This window comes from Phacochoerus africanus, chromosome 1 (genome assembly GCF_016906955.1).
Source record: "Phacochoerus africanus isolate WHEZ1 chromosome 1, ROS_Pafr_v1, whole genome shotgun sequence".
Lineage (NCBI taxonomy): Eukaryota > Metazoa > Chordata > Mammalia > Artiodactyla > Suidae > Phacochoerus > Phacochoerus africanus.
The window spans coordinates 104,921,934-104,947,749 of NC_062544.1; the positions used below are offsets into that span (position 1 = coordinate 104,921,934).

General features: G+C 43.4%; 1 protein-coding gene across 2 annotated transcripts in view; it reads left to right on the plus strand.

Moving 5' to 3' along the window:
- The window catches only part of MYRIP (myosin VIIA and Rab interacting protein), a 208,961-nt gene that overhangs the window by 175,291 nt on the left and 7,854 nt on the right, over nucleotides 1-25,816 (plus strand). For both annotated transcript variants that reach the window (XM_047770482.1, XM_047770486.1), the window contains 4 exons: nucleotides 13,282-13,476; nucleotides 20,464-20,625; nucleotides 25,102-25,206; nucleotides 25,314-25,374. In XM_047770482.1, coding sequence (XP_047626438.1) covers nucleotides 13,282-13,476; nucleotides 20,464-20,625; nucleotides 25,102-25,206; nucleotides 25,314-25,374 — 523 coding nt within the window. The remainder of the gene's footprint in view (nucleotides 1-13,281; nucleotides 13,477-20,463; nucleotides 20,626-25,101; nucleotides 25,207-25,313; nucleotides 25,375-25,816) is intronic.

The window sequence follows — 25,816 nt, forward strand, 5'->3', positions numbered from 1 at the left end:
GAGCTCACCTTATCTCTTGACTGTGCTACTGCACACTGCCCCAAGGTCCATCTGCCTGGGGGCTCCTGTTACAGCAGAAGTTCCTCTTCCTGTGCAGAAGGCAGGCTGGGAGCCAGAGAATAACACTCCCTTCCCAGGAGCAGCCCTAACCAGTGACTGATGGGAAGAGTATAAATACTCCAGCTCCTTGGCCTCCATTGGGGCGGTGACCACAGGGTATGCCCTACACACTGATGCCCCGGGTTCCTCAGAAGGTTTGGCTCTGGGCACCCACAGTGATGACCGGCTTGATCAGGCTGCCTTCCCTTCCTGGCCTCACTTCCTCACTCCTCCACCACTGGTTCCTGGGACCACCTCCCAAATAAACTCCATGCACTTGAATCCTTGTCTCAGGGTCTGCTTCTGGGAAAAGCACACTAAGACAGTAACCAAAAAGGAAAACACGAAGGATCCCCAGCTCACAAACACCACAGCATTGTAACTAAGCATTGGGGAAATCTAAATGCCTAACTGGCTGCTCAGAGCCTCTGCCTGACCTGAGGATCCCTGCCTCACACAGAGAGGCCTTTATCCAGACTTCAGCATCCCTCCTGCCTCCACAGTGGGTTCTGACCCCTGGGAGCCAAAGCAGATGAATGTGCACATTCCCTAAGACACAGGGACATCAGTGGCAGTTCAGCATCCTTAATATGACAACCCAAGTAGGAATTAGGGCTTCAGAATCCTGTTCAGCAGAAGAAGAACCATTTTAGAAACATGTTTTTCTTGACTGGAGTCAGCCCTTAGAGTTGGCTTACTTTGCCTGGGTGTTGGGGGTCCAATGATGATTCAAAAATGGTCACTGCCATCTGAATTTTAACACCCTAAAGAAAGAGCTTGTAAAGCGTGGGGCCAGCCCAGAGACTTGGATTCCCAGAGGGTCATGTTTTAATTGAAGCCATCTTGGTTCCATTGAACCTTGGTAGTCAACCTTCCAAACTCTGGGGTCCTTCAAGCCCAGGAATGAGTTCTTGCTTTTCCTCTACCACTGGGCAGGTGGCCACGCCAGTGGTTGGGGAAGAAAGTCCTGGCTGAAGTGGCTTCTAGAACCATCTGCCTCTAGATAGCAGATGTTGCATTTCTGAGAGAAGGCTGCAAAGAAGGGCGAAGAACCTTTGGCCTGAGTTTAGAAACTAAAGGCAGGGACTGCGTGTTCCACAAACCTTTAATATCCCCAGGCTTAGAACAGTGATTCCCAAGGTCCCTGCTGGCTCCAAAATCCCATGGTACTAGACATGTAAGGGATTAAATAGTTTTCTGTTTCCTGACATTAGTATCATTTAGGATACTAGTGCGATGACAAAAGATGCCCTATGTGTCAAGTTTTTGGAACTTGAGTGTTTGTTGAAGACCCAAATTAGTAAATTCTTGCATTATAGTCAAATTTGTATTCATGACGTTCTGAAACATTTTTATTTAAAGTATCTTTATTAATTATCACTGGTAGCTGAATCATTGGGTTTTATTTTCTCAAGGGAGTCACCAGCAGGTATATCCCCTAGTCATACTTTCATGGAATAATTCTCATCAAAGAACACAGGCTTCTCTAAAGTAATAAATGTCTTTCTCTTCAAATAGGAGACAAATGTGTACATCTTCTCATGGCTGCTCCCCGTTTACTAGGATCAAGTTGCACAGAAACTCAGTCCTGGTCAATAGTCAGGCAGACAGATTTATTGACTGTTGTCTGAGAAAACCCAGACCTATGGGTTTATGCAATTCAATGTGTTTGCAAAAACCTTTTTGTTGATACCACAATGTTAACATAAAGTATTATCCATGTGTGCCTCCTCTTATAAAGTGGCTCACCATCCACATGAGGACTCAATGTCTTTCATCCTAGGTAGCATCTTATTTGAGAAGCTTGTCTCCATCTTCATTTGGTGCTCAAGTGAATATAAGGTGAGGTACCCACTTGTGTCTTACAAGCTACTCTGATCTCAGGAGACCTTATGCCTGTTAAGGAATCAACACCTATTTCCTAACTTTCTATTAAAATGGAAAAAAAGAGAAGCGTTAGCTGTCCGCTTAGAGCTACAGCTCTTATCCACAGTGCTTGAACAGGTGAGGTTTCATCTCACTCCTCTTGTGGCATCACTCATTCCCACACCTGTATCCTGTGTATTTGGGGGAGGGGCCTGTGCAGCTGGGAATAGAGTTCTGGGTTCTCTCCTGGATCACAAGGGCCTCAGCAGAACATCTTCCTATCTAGGCAGGAGGTGAAGTGAGCACTCAAGACTGTCCAAAATCCCCATGCAATGATTCCTTAAACCATTGTAAAATGCAGGTATTATCTGAAAGGCCAGGGAAAACCAATGTTGCCTCAGCCACAGCTAGAATGGAACATAGGACTGATGTGGTTTGGAAAGAGAAAGGCAGACCTGATCTAGAAGGTTGCAAGTAGAAAGGTCTAGAAAATAAGGCACTGGTTCAGAGCTGTTGCCCCACAAGACCTCAAACGTCAGATGCCCTGGGGAGAAGAGATCACAGGAGGTAGGAGGGGAGAGAAGGAAAAGAAGATACTGTGTGTCTGGAGCTTTGCATAACAAGCAGGATCCTACTCTTGGAAAACATTTCTGGGTTGAGAAAATATAAAAGCAAAAGAAAGAAAGAAAAAGTATATACCAGTCTTGCCTACAAATACCAATACCAAAATAAAATACTAGCAGGCTAAATCTTCCAATATTAAGAGAATCACATGCCACAACTAATATATTGTTCTGGAAATGCAGAAATGAAGGTAATAGCAGGATAGCCCACTGTTAGAATAAATCATTTACTAAGGACTATTTTTAAAAGCAAATAATAATCTCAACTCATGACAAAATGGCCTTTGGAAACATTCAACACATAGAAGAAAAACTCTCAATGGATAGAAAGATAATTTTTATGAAGAATATCCACATCAAAGAACTACGATTTTTCTCTCATCCAGGAGTTTTTTCTTGGGTGAGAACTAATTGTAAATATATAAAAAAAAAAGCATCTTGGACATCATAATATTTTACTATTGATCAAATGAATACGTGACAAGGAGTTGTAAATGCTTCTACATAAATATGTATGTTGTTCATCAAAGAGCATTATGTACATACATTTGAAAAAAGTGAATGTGTATCTCTAAAATTTGTTTTATATTATAAGTGAATAATTTGTTAATTATAGTAATTTTTAAAATATTGACTATTTCCAAAAAATTATATAAACAAAACTAGGTCTAGAAGGTTATAAAACCTAAACAGACTATGGAAGAATTTAGGAAAGTGGTCAAAAGAATTATTCCTCAGAAAGAAGCTAATTCCATGGAAGAATTTAGGGAAGCGGTCAAAAGAATTATTCCTCAGAAAGAAGCTAATTCCATGGAAGAATTTGGGAAAGTGGTCAAAAGAATTATTCCTCAGAAAGAAGCTAATTCCATGGAATAATTTGGGAAAGTGGTCAAAAGAATTATTCCTCAGAAAGAAACTATCTTTACCAATAAAATCCATCAAACATTCATGGTACTAATTACTCCCATACTATTTAAACTGTTCTTGGGCATTAAAATAATTGAAAGTATCCAAGTTCATTTTATTTATTTAAAACCTTGATCTGAAAAAAAAAAAAGGTGGAGTTCCCGTTGTGGCTCAGTGGTTAATGAATCTGAGTAGCATCCAAGAGGATGTAGATTCAATCCCTGACCTTGCTCAGTGGGTTAAGGATCCAGCGTTGCCGCAAGCTGTGGTATAGGTCAAAGACATGGCTCAGATCATGCGTTGCTGTGGTGTAGACTGGCAGGTACAGCTCCAATTAGACCACTAGCTGGGAATCTCCATATGCCGCGAGTGTGGCCCAAATAAAATAAAAATAAAAATAAAAATAAATAAAATAAAAATAAAACCTTGATCTTAATCTGACCCAAAACCTCATGCCACCAAAAATTTATATACTAACTTGCTGCTTAATAAACGTTCAAAAATTCTCAATATGTTAGCAAAGATTTTCCAAATACATATTAAAATAATGATTTATGGAGTTCCTGTCATGGCACAGTGGTTAACAAACCCGACTAGGAACCATGAGGTTGCGGGTTCGGTCCCTGCCCTTGCTCAGTGGGTTAACGATCCGGTGTTGCCGTGAGCTGTGGTGTAGGTTGCAGACGCGGCTCGGATCCCACATGGCTGTGGCTGTGGCGTAGGCCTGTGGCTAGAGCTCCGATTAGACCCCTAGCCTGGGAACCTCCATATGCCGCAAGAGCGGCCCAAGAAAATGGCAAAAAGACAAAAAAAAACTACTACTAATAATAATGATTTATAATAGCTGAATAGGATTTAGTTTAGGAATGTAATGATATCAGTTTTAGGAAATCTGTTAACATTTTAAAATTATATTTACAGGTAAAAGGGGGGAGAACAATTTTTCTTAAATTCCTAGATTGGTGTTTGACATATAGCAGGAGATTCATAAATATTCACAAATATTGAATGAAGAATGAATTTTAAAACAATAGGTGATAAAATAGGAAGATAAAAATTCACCAGCAGTGCTCTTGAGGCTTGCAGATCTTAGGAATTAAATGAAAGCCATGAACCCTCTCTCCATAAAAGTATAAAGACTGCAAATGACTTGGATAAACTTTCAGGAGGAGTCTCACCTGTGCATCAGGTAGTAGGCATGGAGACTTCATCCCAGCTCTGGGCCCTAAAGTGAGCTGTGAACCAGCTCTAGCCCTTCTCAGCCATGGTCTAGGAGCCTCAGAGAATTCTGCCTTAGACAATTATGCACATCTGAGGCTTTGTGGAAGTACAAGAGTCCAGCAGAGAAGTGCTAGCACACTGTGGGAGCAAAAAAATAAAATTAGATGAGATAAAATGAAATGAAATACAATAAATCCAAGACTCGACACATTCAAGAGGGTAACAGTTTGACTTTACCCACCTCGTCCCTCCCCAGAGGCAGCACAGCTCAGTGCCAAGAAATCCTGTCTGTGATTTCTCCCCAGTGGAAAGTGAGAGCATGAGTGAGCACTCAGCTTCCACAGCTGTGCAGGATGCTACCAAAGAGGTCCGTTTCTCTCTCACCCCTCCCAACTACTGAGTCATAAGCTCCTCAACTGGTGGATGGCGAGCAGCTGGGAGCACAGCAGCCAGGACCCCAAATGCATCGAACAAGCTCAGATCCCACTAACTGCATCACACACTCCCCATTTCATAACTAAGATTTACAGATGACTCTTGAACCAGATTGGAGGGGTGGGGAGATAAAATGGAAATTAATTCCACCCATAATACGAGCGAAAAATGGGACGTTTAAACTTAACAAGAAAACTGAAGATCTATAAGAAACCTAGCAGTTTGCTGGTAGGAAAGATGGTATAAAGAAGAATATAAGAGGGTAGATATTTAATGTAATTCAAGTCAAAATCTGAACCAGAAGTTTTTTAACTTCTGAAAAGGGTTCAAAAAATCACCTGATTATAAAATAAAGTCAAGAATGATATAGAAATGTTTAGAAAAAAAAAAGGAGAGGACCTATCTATTAAGATAGTGCCTTATGTTTTTCGTTTTTTGGTTTTGTTTGGGGTTTTTGTCTTTTTGTTTTGTTTTGTTTTCTGTTTTTGCTTTTTTTTTTTTTAGGGCGCACCTGCAGCATATAGAGGTTCCCAGGCTAGGGGTCGAATCGGAGCTACAGCTGCCAGCCTATGCTACAACCACAGCAACACCAGATCCAAGCCACATTTGCAGCCTACACCACGGCTCATGGCAACGCCGGATCCTTAACCCACTGAGCAAGGCCAGGGATTAAACCTGTGTTCTCATGGATGCTAGTTAGATTCATGTCCACTGAGCCACGACAGGAAATCCAGAATAGTACCTTATGTTTTAAAGGCCGAGTGTAAATGTGTGAGATATCTGTGCAGGATGCTGCAGTAGTCCAGAAGTATGGCTACAATATGCTTAATTTAAACTCACGATTTAGCTCGTAATTACCACCCAGCTCTCACCCCTGGTCAGGAAGAGATCATTTTTAAATAAATGTATAGAGACACAGGTCCACTAGTTCTCCGGGGGAACAGGGATGTGTCAGAAGAGCAAGGTCCTTGATGTTTACACCAATGAAGGAATGAATGGCTTTTCCTGGTTTTCTGGTCCAGCAATACATTCAGGAGACAGTAAAGGAAAACATGCCCACTTCCCATGAGAGGTGGTGACGCAAGTTCTGAAGCTTTAATCCCCGTTCATTTACCATCAAATAATTGTTGAACTATTCTAAGGTCTGCAATACAGCAGAGACCAGAGAGGAGAGGTCCCTTCTCTCGTGGAATTTACCCATTGAGGAAGACAGCTGATGAGTGGTAAACACACAGGGGAAGAGGTCCAGAGTGACCAGGGCTAAGGAGAAGATTCAGCAGGACAGTCATGGAGGAAGTTGGGAAGAGGATGAGCCCTGGATGGTCTGGACATTTCTTACCAAGTGTGTTTTCCATTGGAACCCAAAGGACAAAAAGGGAAAAGGCAGGCAAAGATCTAAAGGAAGAGTTTTCCAGGCAGAGAAATACATGCAAGGCCCTTAAGGTGGAAATGACCTTGACAAGTTCAAGAAATGGCTTAAAGAGCTAGGGTAGCTGGAGCAACATGGCCAAGAGGAGAGCCTTGGGGAAGTGAGAGAGGGTGCAGGGCCAGAGCAAGGCAGCCCTGTGGGTTGTGCAGAGGACTCCAGGTTTCAGTCTGGGTAAGACAGGAAGCACCTGGAAAGGCTTCAGCAGAGATGTAACAAGGAGGACCCTTACATTTACCAAGCTTGCCCTGGTTGCCACGTGCCACCTCCTTTCCAAGGGAATGTGGCGGGTGGTTTCCTGTCTCATTGGGCTACTTCAGAGCCAAGCACATGTCATGGCAGAGCCCTGGTTACTGCAAACACTGGGGAAGTGAGATCAGGATCTAACTTTCCAAGTAACAGCCAGGATGCCAGAGCAAAAGAAACAGATGGCCACAATCACCTCCTCTGCCAGGAAAGGAAGTCCTGCCTGCCCTACACCTGTCCCAGCAGGTTTGGTCAAAGGCTATAATGGCCCCAGTACTCCCCACCTCTCTCACTGTCACCAGATCAGTCCTGGAGTGAGCTTGCTCAGGCGCCTACATCAAACAACAGAGACTCCACCCGGAAAGGGAAAGAAAATGACCTCGGGGAAACATCCAGTCCAGTGGGTTTAATTCTGGGACTAAACTGCAAATAGCTCATTATCAAAATTTCATTTCTGTCATTATCATTTAAAAAAAGAAAATCTTGTTTCTTTCATAGATGGTCTTGACCATCAAAATATAGATGATTTAAGAATCTAAACATTCCTAGAGGTCCGTTTTCTAATCTCCATTGTATTTCATATTTCAGTTTATTTCATATGCTAATTGATGAGATTCATGCTCCAATTTCTTTCGACAATTCTGAGCCACCTTCTTTCATCAAGTCACTCTTCAGGGACATGAGTCTGTTCATGGAGAATGTATTTTGACGGGTTGTAGCGGCATCGCCGAAGCGCCTTATGTTTCATGAGAACTGAAACATATTTGCATTGAATTTTTTGAGCAGATTTCTGTCAACTATTTAGGAGGACATATGGAGTTTCTTTTCTTACCTTTGAGAAGGAAAAAAAATACATGAAATCATGGCATTTAGACAAATTTCCTTGCTTGCTCTGATGGTTTGATAGAAGCATTTCTTAAAGCCAAGACAGCATCTGTAATGAGGGACAGAACAGTAATGAGCAGGCTGTGAAGTTTGGATTGCACTTAAAGCAGATTTCCTCCAAGACCACATTCTTGTTCACTCTCATTGTCCTTGGCAGCGCCATCTCAGGTAGGCTCAGTCAGGCTCAGACAGGAGCTGGTCACTCAGGAGATCTCAAGCTCTGTTTTGTGCCTTGGTCATTATTGTGTAAACCAACGAGCTCGTTCTGGTTGATGTCACTTAGTGGAAGCTGCAGGCCCTTTTCTTGCTGACTTGTTGTTCATGGATCTGATCATTCGGCTAGATTCTGTTCCTCAGTCACTTTCTGCAGTCCATTGAGTCTCAAAGCATAGTGCCTGCTTCTAAATCTCACAAAAACATGGATATCAATGTCCCTTCAGCTTCTGTTTAGCCTTTTTGCTCTTGTTGTGGGTGTCAGAACAATCCCCAAGGATGAGCTAGGAAATTCCCCCTCCTGCCTCAGAAACCTGTACACATCATTTAATCCTCAAGGCTTTTTTCCCACATTGTATTAGGTTCTATCATATCAAGACTTACAACATGTCAAGTCACATAGATACCCCAGGCCTCTGTCGCAGCCCCAGTTTGTCCCCACACCGCCAGACACGGAATCTGTTTTGGCACGGCTGAGCCTGGCAGACACACTTTCAAGCATGTGTCCAAGGGTAGAGCTGGGGCCGGGAGCAGGCCCCTGTCATTCCACAGACTTCTCTTCCCATTAAGCCAGGCATCTAATGAACCCCTGCTGCTCACATGTTCACAAGCTTGAGCCACTCTGGTAAGGAGCATTCTCGCTTATTCCAGCTTGAAATGAGTTTGCATTTCTTTGTCCAACACCAAGCTTTGAAATGAATGGCAAGACTGGAAAATTCTAGGGGGAGTTTGCAAGGACTGGTAATAAGCAGATTTATCTGTGTTTAGGATGAAAATATTTTCTCCTTTAGAATTCTTGAGACTCAGACTCTCCCCCTGGCAGCACTTAACATGCTGCATGGCTTTGGAAAACAGTTTTTATGGAAGAGTAAATGCAGGGAGAATTTGTTTCTAGCTGCATATTTTCATAGGAAGAGAAAGGGCCCTGCTACAGGATAGAGAGGTTGATCGGGCTAAGGTTTGTGGGTAGTGAGATAAAAGTAAAGGAATCTGCTCTCCCTCGTGGTCCCTAGAGAGAAATGAAAAGATACAGCTGGGATATATGACTTGGGTCTCGACATGGTCTTCTTCTTTCTCGGGTCCATTGAAATAGCCCCCCCTCTGAGTGAAACGTCACCTCCTTAGAGGTCTGCATCAGTCCTATTGTTGGTTATAGTCGGGCTGAAGCCAAGCCTTTGTTGAGGTTGATATTTGTTTCGCTGCCTCGTGCATGAGTGATCGAGGAAACACTGGAGGTTTCTCATCACCTTCTGCACCCCAAGCGTGGACTGTTAGTTCCAGCCAGTGGTTGTGAAGTTGACATTATGGGTGTGATGCTCCACATGGGACTGTGATACAGACTAGACCCTGGAAGTGGACAGTCAGATTCTCACTGGCGACCATCCATGGTTGGGAGACCAGGGAGTGTGTGTGCATGGGGCAGACACATCCCTGGGGGGATCAACTGCTGAAAGTACCTGCTCCACCCTGAAGAAGCCATGTTGGCTTTGCTGGGCATTTTAAAAGGGACTCCCACGTGTATCTGGCACTGAATTGATTTGTTGTTTAATTGTGTTTCTTTGATTGCTAGAAGGTTGAATTTGGCTGCTACATGAGTCCAACTGGCCATTTTTCATTTCATCATCTGTGGGACCCTTGGCCACAAGTGTCTTCAATGCCACCCTTCCTGTCTTGCAGTAGCCCCTATTCTGTCAACTGTTTTTCTCCACACGCTCACCTCTCCATTTGATACCATGGAATTGTCACATTTGATCCATCTTGTATTTAATGTCTAGAGTAATGTCAGAAGCCGTTAGAACTCTCATTGTGCTTTGTTTGTGCCGTTCAGCTCGTGTCTTGGGGGCTGTGAGCCATAAAGCAAGGAGGCGCCTTCAGATTTTCATTTCTCCCACATACGGGGCTCCCTGCCAGCACCTCTGAATCTTTACCAGCTTTTCATCTGAACAAGAACCCTGTCCGGTGCTAAATATAGCTTGATTTCACACAATTGTAGAAGGTGCTTTCTACTTTTAAATCTAGACTGGGCAGGGAACAGGACATTTACATAACAAGCTGGTGTTAGCCCTGTGACAGATTTTCTAATCTCTTACTGGATAGTGAGTAAACTAAGAAACAAGGAGGCTAGGTGCCCCGCTCTGGTCACACAGCTAATTAAACCCCAGCTATCTTCACTCCGTGCTCACATCCAAGCAAACAAACAACACTCCTGTAGGCCAAGCAAGAAACATCTGCTTCCCCGGAGGCAGGCTTTATTCCTCTGCTTATGGATTCTACTTTGTGTCTCCCAGTGGAAGACAGAACTGGGACACCAACCAGAGAGATCCTGTCCAGTTTTCATATAATTTTTTTTTCAGTCACTTCCCCAGCTGGAGGTTGGTTCTCTTGTGAAGTGGTTGGGTCTTTGCACAGACCACAGACCTTCCAAGTGAAGCTGTGGTGCTCTCCACAGACCAGCTGCCGGCAACTCCTCACTCTCACTTAATGACAAATGTAAATACCTTTGGGGGCCAGGAAAGTATGTCACCATGTCAAGTGGCTGGGGTAGAGTAAAGGCACACTGTGGGGGGCAGGGCCTTCATCCATTGTTCACTGCTTCATCCCAGCACCTGGAGCAGAGCCTGTGTATCACAGGCCTCCAATAAAATATGTAGAATGAATGGTGAGGACTGCACAGAACTGGAAAGTGCTTATCTCACAGAAGGCATTCTTGTCAAAAAAGCATGCCTCTAGGCAATATTTGGCTTCCAGCTTGCAACTCCTATAATTGGATAAACAGGGCTATTTATGGATGGACAAGAACATCAATGTCCAACTTACTGCTTTGATATTACATGTCCAGTTAGAGTCAAGATACAGATAACACTTTCTGTTTAAGCACCTCTCAAGTCCTTCCCATTAATAACATTGGCCCTTTAATGGATCTGGACTAACTGGAAATGTGTAGAACTTTTCACACTTGCCCTTCCATCATGCTATGGTCTTTTTTTTTTCTGAACCCCTTAGTCATATGTCTTTCCTTTCAAAAGATATACAGAGGCGCCTCTTCTACAGAACAGAGGACAAACCTCCTAAATACAAGCTTTATTTACTAAGGGAAGAGTAACAAATCTGCTTTCATACACACACGTTGCCTCTTATAAAATGGACATAAGCAAACAGTGCCAGTTCTTTCATGCCAAAAACGGTCTGAGCCCAATTCATCTCCAAAACATGCCACGTGGAGTTACGGAGTTTTGGAAAATGGAGGACAGTTTTTGCAAGGTTTTCCTAAGGGGAAGAGCTGGCTTGGCTCTCCCTCGGACACTTCCCTTATTCTGGTGGGTCTGTGTCATTCTCCCTCATCCCACTTTCATGATAACCCAGACCCTTTCTTAAATTTTATTTTATCTTTTTTTTTTTTTGGTATGTAGTAAAGTCCCTTGAACAAAAAGGAGCATGATTCATGATTCTTGGGTCAGTCAAGCAGCTGGTGTGAAACAAACAGGCTGGAGAAGAGCCCTCTGAGCCCAAGGGCCCTAGCCCTAGGATGACTGACAGGTATAAGACCATGTGCCAGAGCCCAGAGCCACCTTCTAGACTGTGGATTCAGCCACAGACCTGTCTACTTAAGACACTTTGATTCCCTAATGAAGTTGCAGGGCTACTGAAAACTTCCCCTAGTGAGCCTAAACCTGCAATAACATTTACTTGGAGGAACAAACTTTGCAAAATCTAGCCAGAGCTATCATTAATATTTTGGTCAGAGTATATGAATCAGATAGACCTTGAGAAGTAACAAAGGTATTAAAATTCCAGTCTTTCTTGAAACATTTCACTGGTTAAAAAAATGCCCTTAGGCAATATTTGACTTTCAATTTACAAACCCTATGATGAGCTAAACAAAATTGATTATAGATGGACATCACTGCTGCCAAGCAACATTGATCTCCTGCCTATTTCTTGATGCTATATGTTCTGATAAACTCAAAGGTATAGATGATTCTTTGTTGCTGAAATACCTCTGCTCCATTAATGACCTTGGCCCAAATCTTTATGGATTGTAATTTTGAGCCATGAATGTAAAAGCCAGAAGTGACTTGTGTCAGTTAGGAATAGGTTCAATCACAAATAACAGAGAATCTGGCCAACAGGAGCTCCAACAGGTAGGGAATTATTTTTCTTATGTGTCAAGGTGTTCTGAGGCAGGGAGTGACTCACAGTGGTTTAGCTGATCCAGTGCTATGTGGACCCAGGTTCTGATCCACCTGACACAGCATTTTGGTATCATCCTCATTCTTTTTTTTTTTTTTTTTGTCCTTTTAGGGCCGTACCCACAGCACATAGAAGTTCCCAGGTTAGAAGTCAAATGGGAGCTATAACTGCCAGCCTACACCACAGCCACAGAAACGCCAGATCTGAACTGTGTCTGCAACCTACATCACAGCTCACAGCAATGCCAGATCCTTAACCCACTGAGTGAGGTCAGGGATCAAACCCAGGTCCTCATGGATACTAGTCGGATTCGTTACCATGGAGCCACAATAGGAACTCTCATCCTCTTGCTCGTTGGCTTCCTAACTGCACACTTGTGATCAAGGTAGAGAGAAATGGGGACAGGAGAGCATCAGCTGCATCTGTTCACCTTATGAGGAAAACAAAAGCTTTGCTAGAAACCCCCTCCATAGGCTTTCCCTTCAGGCTCACTGGTTAGAATGATTTCACATGACTGCCCCTAGCTGCAAGGGAGGCTGGGAAATTGAGTATATTTCCTGTTCAGCCTCAATGGTGGAGGAAGACAAGGAAGAATGGGCTTCAGAATATATGCGTGTGGGCTAACACACTGTAGCTACCAAGAGACTGCAGGAAAACCCTTTGCAATCCTGTCATTGTACTGATGACAACACTGAGTTCCAGAAATTGGAAGTAGCCTGGCCAAGGTCCCATAACTAGATGAAGTTATAGCTGGATCTAGAGCCCAGGTCTCCAAACTCCCCATCCAGAAAGCTACCCACTGGACACATCTTGAATGTAGTTTGATAGAGTCTGTGACTGAAGCTCTCTTGAAAAAAAAGAGTATCATCCAGAAAATAAAGTAGTGAATATGAAACTATTAGCTCCCACTTGAGTTCTCCTTCTTATCTCCACAAGACTATGAAATAATTCATTGTGAGTCATAGAAGCTAGGCCAAGTCACATCAGGCCTCCTCTCAGTTCTCTCAGGCTAGGTAGATATTTTAGTGCCTCATTCCTTTGGCACATTGATATTCGTGTGTGTTATAACAGAATCCATCTCAGGATGGGCACCGTAACAATATAGAACTTCTACGTCATTGTTAATGTGCTGTTCTTGTCTTCTGTTCCCTCTGTTATTGGACCAAACAGAAGTATTCTGCTGTTTCTCTCTGCAACATCTCCACAGAAGTCCTGAAAGTCATCAATGCCACGGAGGAGTTGATAGCAGAATCTGCAGGGCCTTGGGAGTTCCCGCCTGTCCCTCCTGACACAGAGAAGGGGATGTTTCCTCTTGGGACAGACCAAGTGAGACTGGATGAGCAGCTGACTTCCCTGGAAGAGAACGTAAGACTGTGTGAACATGCTCTGTCTAGGGTAGCATATGTGAGAAGAAACAGCTGATGATGTTGAAACGCATCACAAAAAGGGCAAGGACATGAACCCACCACCACCAGAGCAAATATATTCTCAGAAGGGTTCCTCAGAAGCAGATCCTGAGTTGAGGGTTTGTGTTCAAGTGATTTATTAGGGAAGTGCTCTAGGAAAGGCTGATAAGGGAGTAGGAAGAGGGAAAAAGCCAAGCAGGCTATGATCTCAGACAAAGATAGCTTCCTGCCAAACCTGCAGGAAACTCCAGGGTGTAACTTGCATCTCAGAGTTGTCCTGATCTGAGGCAAAGGAACTGGCCCTTTCTACAGCCATCAGACCCCTCAGTGTCTCTGCATGCAGGTAGAGTATCCGCAGTAGCCCAGAGGCAGTCTTCTGTCTAGATCTGAGCTGTTAGAAACAAAAGCACACTGCAGCTTGGAAGCAGAGAGTGGAGTATGCGCAGAAACTATATAAGGGACCTATGGGGATCCAGTGCCACTACAGAGAATGAGGTTGGTTGCCAGCAGAACTTAGGTTACTACAACTGGCCTGCCCAGCTTCACAGATATGTCTGCTCCAAATGGATTTTTCTATCCTTTCAACTTTTGAGGAAAGAAAGAATGTAATAGATTTTTACCTATAACTATCTACCATCACAGTTGAGACCTCAGTAAAGGTCCAGTGAGAATTTTCCAACATTGCTAACTAGGGGTGACACATGAGCCACTTAGACCGTGGTTACCATCACCAGTTGGCATAATCTTGATACCAAATCCAGTCAGGTAATACCATCTTTCCAGGCCCAGCAGAATCAACTCTGATATGAGGATGCGCTAATGAATGGTGTTTCAGAAGTCAGGAAATGTTATTAGAGAGATTTTTTTTTTTTTTTTTGCCGGAAGTTGAAGGAACAACAAATCAAAATGACTCAAAGTAAAAAAATTCCAATATTATTTTCACTTTGAAAGTTGAAGACTCTCCCTTTGGACTCCCGTAAAACCTAAGTGGTCTGCTTACCTCACTTTGTTGCCCTTCCTGTTCACTCATCTATGTTGAGCAGCATCCCTGGTCTCTACCACTAGATCCTAGAAGCTGCCCCCTCTTAGATGTGACAATCAAAGATGTCTCCAGACATTGTCAAATGTTAGATGAGGAATAGGGGAAGACAAGGGCATGGTCATGCTCAGATTGGGAACTGGGTATATAAATTTCTACAGAACAGGATTTGCTGCCTTTCCTGTTTACAGCTGTAGCTGTTGGCCCAGGGCCTGACACAGAGAAAGTACCCAGTGTTTATCTGCTATAAGATTGTATCAGATGAATAAAGACCTTTTTTAAAAGGAATGTTTTACTTTTGATGTGCAGGTCTCTGTTTAAATATGCCTAAAAAGTAATTCTTTCAGGTGCTAATGGTCCTAAAATGGCCCTAATCCTGTACACACAGAATTGAAAAGATTAAAATAAAGATATAATTCACCAGGAAAGGGAGGCACTTTTTTTTTTTTTTACAAGATATGGCATCCAAAAAACTTAGGGAGTTCCCATCCAATCCCGCATTTCTGTGGCTGTGGTGTAGGCCGGCAGCTGTAGCTCCGATCAGACCCCTAGCCTGAGAATATCTCCGTATGCTGAGGGTTGGGCCCTAAAAAAAAAAAAAAAAAAAAAAAAACTTAGAATGCGTGAAATAATCCAGATTTAAATGACAACGGTCAGCCCCCATGGCACAGTTAAAGATAGCATGCTTCCCCCCCCCCCAAGAGGTATATTGAAAAATATAATGCATTGGAAGAGTTTTCATTTTGTAAGATCCTTTTATTGTACATCATGTTTCTTTTCATGGGTTCATTAACACTTTGAGTTGGAAACATATCCACATAGCCACTGATTCAAGATGTCAGAAACCCCAGCAGTGGAAGGCTGGGAATCCAACTTCCTGCTCCATGTCCAGCCCCTCTAAGATGCCTCTCTTGTTCTCAAAGAGTTAACTGCCTACTTCTACCTCCATCCCTTCCCCCATTCAGCTTTTCAGATTTCACCTCCAGAGAGACTCCATCTGTGTTCCTTTGAATTCCATGGGTCTTTGAGTCACAGAAGGGAGGACTTTTTTCTTTATCCTTTCAGTTCACCAGATCACAGAGCAAGGGGAAGGTTGCTTGCTCTGCTGTTTCAAGGATGGAATTCAGTTGAGCAGCAGGAGAAGGGCAGGGCTGATTCTTAAACTGGCCTCTGGCTGCAGCTGATTGAATTAAACCATGGCTTTTGTCTGTCTATGCTCCAAAGAGCTCCCCTGCTCCTCCGTTCCTCCACTGCCTTTCTCCTTTGTGCTGAGGAGCTCAAGGACTTGCAGAAATAGAAATGGTAACCCTTAGTCTACCTTCTGAACATTGGCTTCTGCAGACCAAGATGCTGAGATAAAAGAGGACATGTGCAAGAAAATGTTTGCCTTTAAGAAGACTTCTTAAGATTTCAAAGCTACATTAGAGAAAACAAAAAACATCACACTCAGATGTCTAACCTCCTATTTTCATAAAGTGCCTTGTTAATCCACTAAGCGAGGGTAGGGCTTGGGGATTTTAGAATTTCCTTAGTCTCTTACTTTGACATTTCTCACCTGCTGCCTGGCTGTGAAAACAGCTCTGCCTCCCTTAAAGGCAGGAGGAACTTTGGACCAATCTCAGCCTCACCTGCACAGACAGTGGGGGCTGGGTTCCTCAGATTGAATGCCCAGGGATCTGGGAAGCACAAAGTTCCACTGATAGACCTGTGGAGGTCTAGCTAGAAGAGGAGAGGTTCAGGAAAGGAGTATTGACTCAGGTGTGGGCAAGGTTAAGGGGTGCTGCAGTGCCCAGAGAGCAGGTGGAGAGGAAGTGGTCACTACCCCCAAGCAGTATAGCCCAGGGAGAATTGGAGCTTAGAAAAGCACTCTCTGGTGGGAGCTGTTGTCATGGAGCCTAGAAAAGGAGACAGCGGGGGAAGAAAGGCTCTAACGTCTTTCTCCTCCTGCCTTTTATCTCCTGATGATGCTTCCCATTGGCCAAACCCATCCTGGCCAGCAAGGGAGCCTTGGTGGTCAAGTTCATCCAGGTAGAACAAAGCAGAGAAGAATGGAAAATGGATCTAGGGGTCACAGAGAACAACCAGTATGACCATTCTCGGACCTGTGGTGTGAAAGGTAGGGACCCACCAGGGCCACCTTGTGGATTTATGTAGGGTTGTGAGTGAGAGGGATGAGTCAACTCCCTCACCCTCCCACCCCCATCTGAAGACCTTCCTCATTGTCATCTTTGCTAAATGACCGAGATAGCCTAGGGCACCCCATAATTCCCATCCACAGAGCCAATGGAGGGACAGTCTCAACTTCCTTTTAGCTCTGCCAAATACATTATACTATACAACCAGCAGCAGCAAGCACAGTGGAATGACCCTGGGGGACCCTGCCCCAGAATCCAAGGCCAGGCAGAGGAGGTTGTTCTTCCTTCTCAAAGCCCTTGTACAACCCCCATAACATAGAAGAGGATGTGGCACTAGAATGTCTAGAAGTTAGTCATGGCTACTCGGGTGGCTCTTTGCTCTCAGAAAGCAAGAAAAGAAATAATATCTGTTACTGTCTAATCTTAGCCCCCCAAAGAGTAGTTCATGGAAGCCAATTCCAACAAGATGATCTAAGATCAAGTAAGTTTGAGAAGCCCATATATTCTTTCTAGGAAAATTGAGAAGCATATTAGCACATTAAGGACTCTGAGACATCCTGCAAAAAAAAAAAAAAATGTTTCATGTTCTTCACCCTGGAGGCTTTAACCATGAAGTCCTTCCTTGATGAAACACCTATTCTTGTCTCTTAAACCACTTTGAGAAAGTTTTGTTGAGCCAGGATACAATCAATGGGGTCACAGGCATTAATTCAATTTTTTTCCCCTCTGATGACTAGTTTGGAAAGGATATAGATTACTCAGACATGGTAACCACACTTCTCGCCAAAGGGGGACCTTAATTAAGCAAGCAACTCCAGGCTTACATTTTTCAAATGGGTTATTTTCTTAAAAATAGACTAGAGGGAGTTCCTGTCGCGGCGCAGTGGTTAACGAATCCGACTAGGAACCATGAGGTTGCGGGTTCCGTCCCTGCCCTTGCTCAGTGGGTTAACGATCCGGTGTTGCCGTGAGCTGTGGTGTAGGTTGCAGATGCGGCTCGGATCCCGCGTTGCTGTGGCTCTGGCGTAGGCCGGTGGCTACAGCTCCGATTCGACCCCTAGCCTGGGAACCTCCATATGCCGTGGGAGTGGCCCAAGAAATAGCAAAAAGACAAAAAAAAAATAGACTAGAATAACATTTTCATTATATAGCATGTTAATTTTTGTTATTGCAGCCCAGTAAGAGAGCCAATATCATGTCCATCTATAATCACAGTAACTCTAGTATCTTTACACCAATGTTTAAAATGTAAATCGTCGTCGTGACATTCCAATCGAGATTAAGTGTCAGGGCATCATAGGGCAGGGTGGATAAAGGCATAGGATCTGGCACCAGCCCTCTGGCTCAATAAATATGTATCACAATCATCATCATCTTCACCATCGTCATCATCCTCCAGTCCTTTAGGTGCCGTCACTTTGCTTGTAAGTTGTTGTTGTGCTGGTCTCTGTGCCAAACCACTGACTCTCCCCATCCCCCTAGTGCCAGGAAAGCAGGCTTTTAGGGAACACAGAGTAAAAGATGAACATTCTGGCCTTGCTGAGGACTTGGAGCGATTTCATATTGCTTTGTCTTGGCAAAAAACATAAGGAACATTAGCAGATGACTGTGGGTGACAGAACAACAAGGTGTTATTAAGTTAATACAGCCATGGGGTATGACGACATTGAGTTTTGTATGATTCTGTAAATATCAAGGTTCTCAGATCACAGTTATGTCATCATGTTTAACCATTGCCACTCTCAAGTTATTTATTTCATTTCAATAATAATTCCAGATTTTGTTTCATTGTGAAAAACTATAAGTTTATGTTTTAAATTAGCTTATTAAAATAACTTCACCTTTGGTGTGAATACCAAAAGTTCAGTATCCAAACTCAAATTGTCCTCTGATCTTTCTCCTCTCTCCCTTCCTTCCTCCCGCTTCCTTCCTCCCCACTCTTCTCCTTCTCTCTCTCTCTCTCTCCAATTTTTCTTCTCCTCTGATGATAAGGTTTTCAAACTCACAACTTTAGGGACAAATTGTAGTGATTTCTCTACCCAAATAGCTTTGAAAATTCATCATTTCCTTCATGTGACACAGCGTTCATGTTTTGAAGATCAAGAACAAATGGCTGTATTAAACGTAAGGATCTTTTAGAAACAGAAGTTCTCTAATACTTGCATATGACAAAGAAATGTAAAACTAAGCACAAACTGGTATAGGGCAATTGCCAGCAGACATGTGACTCATGACCTCCTGTATGACTGATGCATCACTCAGCATGACGTCTGCTGTGTCAGTCACTGCTGGAAGCTCTCAAGGCCCAGCTAACCGTGCCTAGTGATACACAGTCAAATTTGCTTTCATCAAACCTGCCCTTGCCCTTGCTCCACTCTAAAATGTTTTGTAAAATTGCCAGTTTTCACGAAGATGCCTGAATCACACCAAGGAATTGACGGAGATGCTCAGTATTCTTTGTCCTCCTCACCAATACTCGGCATCACTCAGTGCAAAAGATGTGCATGATCTGTGTGAGCAGCTCTTCGCTTGCCAACTGCTATATTTTTAATTCAAGTTAAAGGGATTGTTAAAGGACTGACTGTATATATTATTCGAATCAACTTGAAATGGCTGTGATTACCATGTTTAGAGCTTTGTATACATTGATTAAACCTCAGGAGCCTTTCTTTAAGTAATTACCTTCTTTAGATACACCTAGTTCCTTGGGCTGTATTGTCTGTTGTTTAATCATATTTTTAATTAGGCTGAAGGAGCATTTGTTTCATTCACCATGGCCGGCATTCATCGGCCTGAATTATTCCAACGGTTTTACTTTCTCTTTGCTCACCTTTATGAGGTCCACCTCATAAATTCAAAAGCCAAAGTCATTTTTCCTCTAGTCTTCCTTCAAATTACTTCCTTTACCTTATTTTATCTTTAATCTTCAGCAGGTTTCAAAAATCTATCTTAATTGACCATCAATAGATTTTATATTCTTCTCAACATCACACTATTTGCTAAGATATAAAGTATTTTCCTGCTAGAAATTTCAGGTGTATTTTCATTCTCTTAACCTAATTCTCAACCTGAAAAATTTTGAATCTTTCCCATTACTAAATACCAATCAAAATTTGTATTGGAAAAGCATCATGAGTTTTTCTCTTTGTTTCTTCTGCCTTGATAGTGTAGTTGGTATAGTGGGTAAAATCACAATTTATGTAGTCGATGTCATGCATTTTTGTCTTATTTTTATCATACTTTTAAACTTAAAAGTTACTTTTTCTTGCAGGAAGGATTGGGGGAAGAGGAGGTGTGGTTGACAGTGAGGAGGCAGCCAGACCTCTGGCTACCATTTAAGCGCAAAGAATGTTTATAAGTGGGGCCCTCCCTGTCTCTTTCTGCCAACATGGAGTCTAGGTCTCTCACTCCCTTGAATTACGGCATCCCATAAAAGGACCCCACCAGGAGTTCCCATAATGGCTCAGTGGTTAACGAATCCGACTAGGAACCATGAGGTTGCAGGTTCGATCCCTGGCCTTGCTCAGTGGGTTAAGGATCCAGCACTGCCGTGAGCTGTGGTGTAGGTCGCAGACGCAGCTTGGATCCTGTGTTGCTGTGGCTCTGGCATAGGCTGGCAGCTACAGCTCCAATTAGACTCCTAGCCTGGGAACCTCCATATGCCACGGGAGCGGCCCAAGAAATGACAAAAAGACAAAAAAAAAAAAAAAAAAGGATCCCCACCAGTCCTGGGTACACAGACCTGAGCTCAATGGCCACATCTCCTCTACAGGTGTACCTGGCGGCAGGCACTGTGTATGGACTCGAAGGCCAGCTAAGTGAGCTAGAGGATGCCGCCCGCTGCATCCACAGTGGCACTGATGAGACTGAACTGGCAGATCTGGAGGACCAAGTGGCCACGGCAGCTGCCCAGGTCCACCACGCTGAGATCCAGGTAAGACCTCTCCTCATGGCTCAGATTGGAGACCAGCTGGCAAAAGAAAAGTGCACCCCAACTTCCACAAGAATCATTTCAAAGCCTTTGTTTCTGTCAGTTCCTGCCATCTCCAGCAGACTCGTGTGGACATGGTCCTTCCAGGTGATTCCACCACACCCTCCTTTTTTAAAGTGCACCCTTCTTCTCCCCACACTATGGCTTTGATAATATATCTCTTTAAAACCTATGCCACTTTCCTTTTTGACAAATTCTCTGACCCTTGCAACAGAGCCTCCAATTCCACCCCAAGACCACCCTTCCCTAACCTTTATCACACTGTTGATTACTTGTTTAATGCCAGTTTCCCCCATGGTAGACTAAAAGCTCCTTGAGGATAGGACTGCAACTGTCTAGCTTAACATAGTAACTCCAGTGCCTAGCATATTACCCGACACGCGTTTGGTGATCGGTAATTAAATGAATGAAAAATGAAGCATAGATTTCTTAGACCAGTATTCTGTATGATTTATATATGGCTGCTTTGTAATTAGTTACCATATTATCTATAACTTTCTGAAGATACTTGCTCACAGTTTTCATGGATATTCCCTTGGCCTCTGACTCTGAATCAGAACTGACTGTGGACTAAGTAACTGATTCTCAAACTGAGGTCCATAGACATAAGTATACTCAGGGACCCATGAGAAATGCTGGTCTGTGCCTTATAAGCTCAGTATAGACCCCTGGTTCACTGATATTTCTGTAGACACTGTGTCTTACAACTGCAGCCTTGGGAGAATTGGGATCAGTAGAAACCACCTCTACATGCAAGAGGTAACAGTCTTAGGTGATAATTATTGTTTAATTAATATTTTTATTTTAAAGAGTCAAAAAACCACAACAGCTGCTGACATCATTAAGCACTCTTGAGGAGGGGAGGGCACCAGTTCTGTGCTAGGATCATCACAGATCGCCGTATTGACTGTTTATTACCAGTGAGAATGGCAGAAGAACAACTCTTTCTCAAATAAAAATCATTTTCCACAAATGCCACTCAACATTTAATCAATTTAATAGTCAATCTTACATAACATAGGATCAAAATCTTTTGTTTTCTAGGAGTATATTTTGCCACAAATACTTCTCGAATGGTTTAGCAGGCAGCACTGTTGTTTATGGGTGTTGGAGAGGGTTTTCTTGCATAACTAGTTATTTGTGCTTCCAAATTTTTCTAGGCTTAAGTTACTGGAACCATGTTTCATGGCAGAAAATCCTGGAGTCCAAAATGTCCATTTTCCATGTGTTTGAATGTGCCTATTAATTTATTAGTCATTGTTAAAGATTATATTAATGTCATCAATAACACTTCATATCAATGACTCTTAGTTTGTGCCAGGAATTGTTCTTAACCTTAACTTTATGATTGTATTTTGTATTTAGTTTTTTTAGCAACCCTATGAAGGGGCTGTTGTTATTCTCCCTCTTTATATCTGGGGAAACTGAGGCTCAGAATGGTTAACCCAAAGTCAAATAGAAAGTAATGAAGTCAGGATTTTAACTCAAGTCTTTCTGACCTCACAGCCCACATTCTTCACCAGCCTGTGCTCTGTGGTTTTCCGAAAAATGTGCTGGTTCTGCCCTCAGGCACGTATCCACTTGCGTAAAGGTCCTTACTTTGCATGGCAGACTATCACCCTGCCGTCATCTTTATGGATCTTCAATGTGGGGACCTTTGTTAGTGTGGAGTGTCTTTTTGTCCTGCTGTTGCTGCCAGAGAAGGAAGCTTCAGATTCCTTGTTGTCCTTGTCCAAAACAGAGTCTCACAGAAGATATCACAGAAGGTATCCTGCAGGATGGTAGGAGGGTCCCTCCCCACTGAGGAGGGTAGATGTGCTGAAGTGTGGTCTTAGATAAGGTCAGATTCTAGAGACACTTTTTTTTTTTTTTTTGTCTTTTTAGGGCCACACCCCTGGCATATGAAGGTTCTCAGGCTAGGGGTCAAATCGGAGCTGTAGCCACCAGCCTACACCACAGCCACAGCAACGGAGGATCCAAGTCACATCTGCTACCTATACCACAGTTCACAGCAGCACCGGATCCTTAACCCACTGAGCAAGGCCAGGGATCGAACCTGCATCCTCATGGATGCTAGTTAGATTCGTTTCCACTGAGCCATGATGGGAACTCCCTCTAGGGACATTTTCACCTTGGAGTTTGCCTTTGGGATAGGATTGCCCAGTACTAGAGGAGACTTCAGGATGATCCATGGGGAGTGTGCTAAGGACACTGTCCACTGCATCCTGCAGGGCCATTTCTGTGGGCATTCTTGGGGGAGGTCTCTCTTAACTCTTAGTATCAGGAAAAGATATTCTTCTGAGTTCTTGGTCTTTATCTTGTGGACATAGAGTCCTACACTGACTTTTTGCTGTGGGTCCCAGGAAACTCAGAGCTGAATTGGTCATCCTCTTATAACAAATGTAAAGGTCCCTGGATATGAAGTATTAGGAATTAACTGAACAAAATTGGATAGAAGATGATGGATAGATAGATAGATAGATAGATAGATAGATAGATAGATAGATAGACAGATAAAAATGTAGGCAAAATCAGCCTTCAGCAGTCTCCTTTCTTCTTTCTTCATCCTTTGACCCAAGGACTAAAACTGGAAAAATTAACTATTCTTATTCCAGAGCCTGGCAGTCAGCAACTGCTCCACCATTGACCTGTCTCCCAGGGTCTGCTGAGCAAAGCCCTCCGTCAAAACTGCTTCCAGGAAAGAATGTGGGCATCTAATCCACACCAGCTGCAAATGCCTAATAAAAGTTTAGCCTGAAATCTTGCTCAGAGGCTTGTGCAATTTATTGATCTATAAACCAAAGGAATGCAGTTCTCAGTGTGAAATTTAGAATCAAAACAGGAAGGCATCTGGGGTCAGGGAGGGACAAGGACTGAACAGTGGCCCCTTCCGTGGCCCCTTCGGGGCCTGGCTGCTGAGCAGCTTAACTTGGGACTCTTTCACCAGCTGCCACAGTCTTGGCCCTTCCCTGCCTCTTCCTCCTTCTCTAAGTAAGATTACCACTCCTCCAGGATAAGGAAAGCATCTCCTGTATTTACTGACCTTTCAGAGCTCCCCTCTGCACTTCCTATAGCAGCTACCCCAATGGGCTTTGTCCAAAGATGCCCTCAGTAAATGGCAGCAGAATTAGCATTTGCCTTGAGCAGCACAGAATAACTTAGAAACAGGGGAGGCGATGGAGATGGGGTAGAGGGCACACCCATTGGCGGTTGGGCCCACTTTCAGGTTTCCTGTCTGATGCCCCCACAGCACTCAGGCTGTGCCATCTCTGTAGGACAGCTGTGATCCCAGCCTCCTCCCTGGACTCTGCCAGCCTCCTGCTGCCTCCTCCAGTGTCCCCCTTGCCAGGGCCTTGACAAGGCCTCTGAGAATGGGTCAGTGTGGCAAGAGCATGAGCATTGGCACTACTTCTCAGCTCTGCTGCGAGATGTTGGGTGTGTGTCACTTATCCATCTACACCACCATTTCCTCATCTATAAAATGAAGAAAATGGTCCCTATGTCATAGGATTATAAATGAAGCAGGAGTGTTTTCATGTATTTTTAAAGCACTCCACATAGTGACAGCACATAGTAATGCCATTTACTAAGAGCAAGGACCATGTCTTCTTCACCCCTGGGGACACAGATGGACCAAGGTTCTTTCCAGGCACTGAGTGGGCTTGAGCTCTTAAAACATTTTTGGGGAAAAAAAAAAAAAAACCTGAGTTTCTTCCAACCTTCCAATATTATGGTCAAGGAAACTGATGCTCATGATCATTGTATAACTACAGATGTGATAAATTCATTTGAGTAATAAAAATTTTTTTAAAATAAATAAATAATTTTTTAAAATTAAAAAAAAAGGAAACTGATGCTCAGAGAGAGGAGGGAGTTTCTTGAGGCCACTTGGCCTCTTAATAGAGGAAATGGTCTTGAAGGGGGAGCTGCTGGGCCGCCTTCTTAAGACCTGTCGCTATGGTTTTGGATTCATGGTGTCACAGAAGGAAGCAGGACCTCCAAATCCTACTAGCCTTTCAAAGCTCACATCAAGTTCTGCCTGCCATGGATGCCTTTCCTGATCCTTCCACCCCTATACTAAGCCAGATGGCCCTGGGTCAGGGTTCCCATTGTGCCCTGGGCTTCCATGTATCCATTGGGGTCCTGTAACAGGGTTGACATGCTCTGGAGCTTCCTGTAACAGGGTTGACATGCTCTGGAGCTAACAACTGGAAAATTAAATTTACAAGGAAAGGCTTATATTTTATTTCCTCACTACAGTGGTAGATAGAGAAGTTCTTGGTGGAACTTGAATGAATGAATGAATGAATGGGCATACATCAAAGCAGAGCTGTTCTTTATAGATTCATAACACTTTAAACAAAGATTCTCCCCTCCTGGACTTTCTTCCTACTGATTCTGTCTTTCTGTTGCATTAAGATTTCTGATATTGAGAGCAGGATTTCAGCACTGACCATTGCAGGATTAAACATAGCACCCTGCGGGCGCCTCACAAGAAAACGAGATCAGAAGCAAAGGAACCAGGTATGTTTGTCCCTCCCTCGATGGAATATTGCATGACCTGGAAAATGCAAAAGATGAAATATCTCTTGCTTTGTGAAGGTGTCCTGATTCCTGTGTTCTATTTTTAGGTACAAACCATAGACACGTCAAGGCAGCAGAGGAGGAAACTGCCTGCTCCACCTGTGAAAGGTATGCTTAAGTCACACCACAGAGCCACCAAAGAATTAAGCTTGACTCATTCGCTTGGAGTAACTCAGAGATCTGAGTTTGAGAACCAGCTCTAATGGGTGTTCTCACCCAGAACTTTGTTGTGGAGAGTCTCTCTTGACTTGGATCCCTCCAACAAGCAGACCCTGAGACAAAGATGTGTTTGAGGAGGTAATTCCAAGAAACACTGATAAGGGAAAACAGAAATGATTCTGGGAAGGAAATAAGCCAATACAATGTACTTAGTTGTATGCTTAGTCATAACCATTAGTTAGATTGTAACAATGTACTTAGTTGTAACAACCAGTCATATGCTTCTTTGAGCAAATGAAGCTAAACCCTGCTGGGGTCTTCTGAAGTATTAACTGTGCTGCTGAGTTTTCTGCTCAAAGAATATGAAATGAGGTATTTCAACCCCATCTTT